The 4806-nt window shown below is 43.0% G+C and overlaps 1 protein-coding gene across 1 annotated transcript in view; it reads left to right on the plus strand.

Moving 5' to 3' along the window:
* Window positions 1-4806, plus strand: part of LOC104949047 (voltage-dependent P/Q-type calcium channel subunit alpha-1A-like) — a 35691-nt gene that overhangs the window by 23963 nt on the left and 6922 nt on the right. Inside the window, exon 14 of the mRNA XM_010775325.1 lies at window positions 676-789. Within this exon, the coding sequence (XP_010773627.1) occupies window positions 676-789 (114 nt within the window). The remainder of the gene's footprint in view (window positions 1-675; window positions 790-4806) is intronic.

A 4806-nucleotide genomic window follows, 5' to 3' on the forward strand; every position in this document is an offset into this window, starting at 1 on the left:
AATCTAATAATCTGTGAATAAGTGAAGCACCATATCTCCCTTTTAGCCACGAGATAATCCATTACCACCTCACAGGATGTGGCATATCAAGATGCTGATTAGAAAGCATTGATTATTAGCATCAGGTAGTGCCTTAGGCTGGCCACAATAAAAAGACCACTCTGAAATCTAGCAGTTTTGCTTTATTGGAGAGGGAGATCATGGAGGGGAGTCCGAACCCTAGGTTAAACACCTAACCTAAACATGTCACCCATCTCCTTCGCATAGAGTTGATCAGGTTGTTGATTGTGGCCTGTGGAATGTTGGTCCACTCCTCTTCAATGGCTGTGCGAAGTTGCTGGTTATTGGCAGGAACTGGAACACGCTGTCGTATACGCCGATCCAGAGCATCCCAAACATGCTCAATGGGTGACATGTTAGGGTTAGGGTTAGGGCTTAACCCCCCCAATAAAGCAAAACTGCACGTTTCATATTTTTGTTCAGTGTAAAACAACAAACAGAAGAAAAGAAAATGGCAAAGTCCTTCCTCACACTCACACACACTCCATTGACCTCTCTGAGACCCTCCATTCTCTGCTTTCTTTGGATAACAAACTTTCCAGCATATCCCCCTACTCCCTGTCAGTTTTCATACCAGCCGTCACACCATCTCCTGCTCTCCTGCTCTGTTTTCAGACGGTAGAGATGAGAGAGATGGGGCAGGATGGTTACTCGGATACTGAGCACTTTCCACCAATGGAAGGCCATGGCAGGGCCGCTTCCATGCCCCGCCTCCCAGGCGACAACCAAGTGAGCAGCATTCTCATCCTTCCACTCCCCTTTCAGTCCCCCGTTACCTCTGTTTCTTCATCTCATTTCGGTTTGAAAACCTCATAATCTCAAAGGTCTGATTTGTTGGTGTAAAACGTATTGCTGTGGTTACTTGAATCCATGTTGGAGACAGTTTGGCACAGGGTCTAAAAGATTCATACTGGTGGACCAATTCCTATTACTACTGTTGTGGTAAAGGGCAAAGGTCCCATTTATTTTCTCTACACGACCCGTAACGTGACTACCATTTAACTAGCTATGGCGACAATATTTCTAGCTAAAACATGGAAATGTTTTGCTGAAATGTTGCTCTCCCTACCAAACCTGAATTCAAAAGGACCACAGCAAGGCAAAGTGAGACCTTCTTCTCTTGTTGTCGTCTCCTCTTCCTCTCATCCTGACACGTGCATGGAGGTTTTTCAACCCTGGTTGTCTCGTTTCCATCTAACACTCATCCATTTCACATTGTTCCATTCCCCGGTGAGTGCTCTGGTTGTCATATGCGCACAAAGAATTGAGAAATACAAATGTGCACACACATACATGCAGTTTACACAGCTCTCTGACGGACCTTTTTTTTTGTCAAGAAGCTGATTTATTTATTTTGTTGTTGTTTTCAATCTAAACTGTTTGCTTCTTCTATTACAGTTTTTGCTTAAATATTTTTAGAATTTTGGGGTTATTTGTATTTATTTTGAACCAGCATGCTATTGTGTGTTACAGATGTGTGTGTGTTGTATCAGTTTTTCTTCTGCTCTCACTGTTCTCTGTGCCCTGAAACGGTTGTCCGCTGTTGACTATACTTGTGTGTGTGTGTGTGCAAATCCATTTGTGTGTGTATTTCGCTGATTGTCCTCATTGCTGTTGTGACCGTGTTGCCGTTGATGGAGCATTTTCATGGTGAACATGTCTATATAACCCTGTTTTGGCTCCAACCTCCCCCAGTCTCTGTGGTAAGTGTTTCTCTTCCACCTTCACTGCTGCTTCAGTGTCTAATCATACTGTCTTTCTCCGTCCCTCCTTCTCTTTCTTGTCTTTTTTCTTTCCTCTCTCCACGTGGCACACCATCACTTTTTGGGTTCGACACTCTTCTGTTTCTGCTCCTTGCTCCACTGTTCCCCTTTTCTCTGTCATCGCCTATCCATCCCTGTCTCCTTTATTTCTCTTTCTCAATTCTGTGTGTGACCAAACCTTGGGTGTACTTGTGGCTCTGTGTGTGTGTGCGTGTGTGTGTGTGTGTGTGTGTGTGTCTTCTCTGTGCTCATACAGCAGCGGAGGAAAGGGAGACAACGTGGCAGTAACCTCAGTGTATGTACCCTGTCTTCCCTGTCTCGTCCCTCTTCCTCTTTTCTCTCTCTGTCTTTGACTCTCACACACTCTTGAGATTCCTTTTTTTACCCCCTCATTTGTCATATCTCCATGGTGTCTCTTTCAAATATATTTGGACAACCATTTTTTGGCATGACCAAATCTGATTCCAGCCCAGCTTTCAAAGTGATCCCAGCATCCTTAGCGACTTCTCCCATGCACCTTTGGGTTTGGAAATGGGCTGAACTCTGCACGTCACATGTCATTATCAACAGTCCGGACGGACACACTGTCCCGTGGCCTCTGTGTCTCTGTCTCTCTCTCTCAGCTGCTGCTAGTGCTTTGTTGCTCTCTGTCCTCATGCCTGTGTGTGCTCGTCTATATGTGTCTTAATGTTTCCCAATCCGTGTACGAGTCTCCATTCATTCCCGCATGCAAGATATTTGTTGAAATGTGTGGAGTGTATTTGAGTACAAGGAGACCGAAAGACAAAGGGTATGTGTGCGTTTGAATGTTGTTGGGATTCTCAGTGCTACTCCTATGAGGTCAGGTGTTTTTTATATATCTTCTAACATGTCAGCTGATTTGTCTAATACACATCAACTGGAAAGCTGGCCCTCTCACTACCAAAAGGATTTAGCACTGAAGTAGCCTGATGTGGTTTACATGCTCAACGTGTGGCGCCATAGGCTCTGTCCTGCTGTCCCGCCTCAGAGCATGAGGCCTCACTCTGCATAAAGAGGGTCTCATGTGGGGAGAGGACTCAGGACAACCCCTATGTACCTGCATGGCTGGAGGGAAGAGTTGTGTGCAGCCTAGAATGTTCCATTATAAGCGATGACGGAGGACCGATGCAAGCCGTACTGACATTTCTTTTTTTTCTTTTACAAAGCAATTTACAGAAGCATGGAAGGCATGGCTGTTTGCCATCATCTCTCTTCCTTTATTTCTTGTGAATCTTTTTTCTTGTATTCTTTTTTTATTCATGTGTTCCAAGGGGTCGGCAATGCCTGTGGTTTCAGCCCTTAGACAGTTAATGGGGCTAGCTAGCACTGTGGAGACATTTGGCAGTGGGGGGGATTTTGTGAAAGAATAAACGAATGAAGTGTAATCAAAACGGAAAAGAAAATAGGTTTTTCCTTATAATCTCGAGATAAAGATGTAATGTTGAGACTCAAGTCACAGTTGTGAAAAAACATGTCTATGTTTCAGTATTAAAGGGGACCTATCATGCAAAATGCACTTTTTCACGTCTTTTATACATACATATTTGTCCATGTGTGTCGGGGAACTCACGCAGCGTCAGAAAATAAAACCCTCTCTCTTTTCCTACGTACCCAAATCTTTTAAAAACGGGGGTACAACGAGCGGATACAGATTTGCTGCCGATATGACGTCAAATCGGCGGCGGACCCACATAGAGTTGCTATCAGAAACAATGCCTGACGTGTTTTGGACGTAATCTCGTCTTTGTTTACATTAGCAAGCCTCGCTAACACTCAGAGCTAACCTGTACTGGAGAGCACATGTGTTTTAAAAAGCAGGAAATAAAAAAAGGAACTCACCTTGTGATAAACCCACAAGAGAAAAGCATTTGAGCTCCATACTGTCTCAGAAATAATCCTTGATGTGGTTTAGAACAGGATGGCGTTTTATCATAGCAGAATTTAACTTTAAACGCGATATGTACAACAGACCTGTGTTTATATTTTCACGTAAACAGGTGTTTTCATGGTGTGTGAACTGGCGTATTTATTATAGGTAAGAGCCGGGAGTCTGAAGGGGGGTATTCTGGAGTCTGGGAAGGTTCAGTTGTGAGGGTGTAATCATCTCTTGTTTTATTATTATCGTAGTACCTCCGGTGAAGAGTTTTTGATCGCCTCTAAATCATACCTATACCGTCCACCCACGGCCGTTTTTCTCGGTTTCTCTCTGTGTGGTTTTTTCTCGACAACAGTGCCCAGTACTTTTCAATTTATCATAGCGGCGATGATGTCCTTTTTGTGGATATAGTCAGATAACTAGGACACCACCGAGCTCTTCCTGATGTGTTATTCGTAAAATGTTGAAATTTTCATGATCAAGGTGTGCCGAGGGAGATTGGAGATTGTGTATAACGTATAGATCACTGGATGAATTGAGATTGTGTATAATCTCACAGAATCAGTAACCGATTGTGAACTTCACCTTCCCTGTTTCTGAAGACAACAACTAGTGAGGGTCCCAAGACAAACTGTGGTCCTAACTACTGTTCCATTTTACCTTGATTGTCATTTTTATTCATTGTAACCACACCTATAAATTTCGGTTTTTCACATGAAACTAGAACTGTTACAGTTGAAACAAAAACGACGAGGTTAGAGAGATATTGGTCATGGAAACTGAATGTACAGAACAGAGATAAGATAATGTGACACCAAAATGACACCGTAGATTTGTTCTGGATCCAACTTACCTTATAAGTCCTTTTATATAATAACAACTTCGACATAAGCGATTTTATGGTTCTCTAGTGGGTAACATCCGGGTACGGTCGTTATGCCGAGTATGGGGAGAATTTTTTTTTCTTTTCTTGTCTTTTTTCGTCGGACAAATCTCTTTACGCCATAACCCAGGAATGCTAACACTATATATTGTTCAATTTTTTCTTTTCTTCCGCCTCGGATTAAGGAGCATAGTCTTAATTAT

Source organism: Notothenia coriiceps, unplaced genomic scaffold, assembly GCF_000735185.1.
Source record: "Notothenia coriiceps isolate Sejong01 unplaced genomic scaffold, NC01 NC01_scaffold00015627, whole genome shotgun sequence".
In the NCBI taxonomy this organism is placed as follows: Eukaryota; Metazoa; Chordata; class Actinopteri; order Perciformes; family Nototheniidae; genus Notothenia; species Notothenia coriiceps.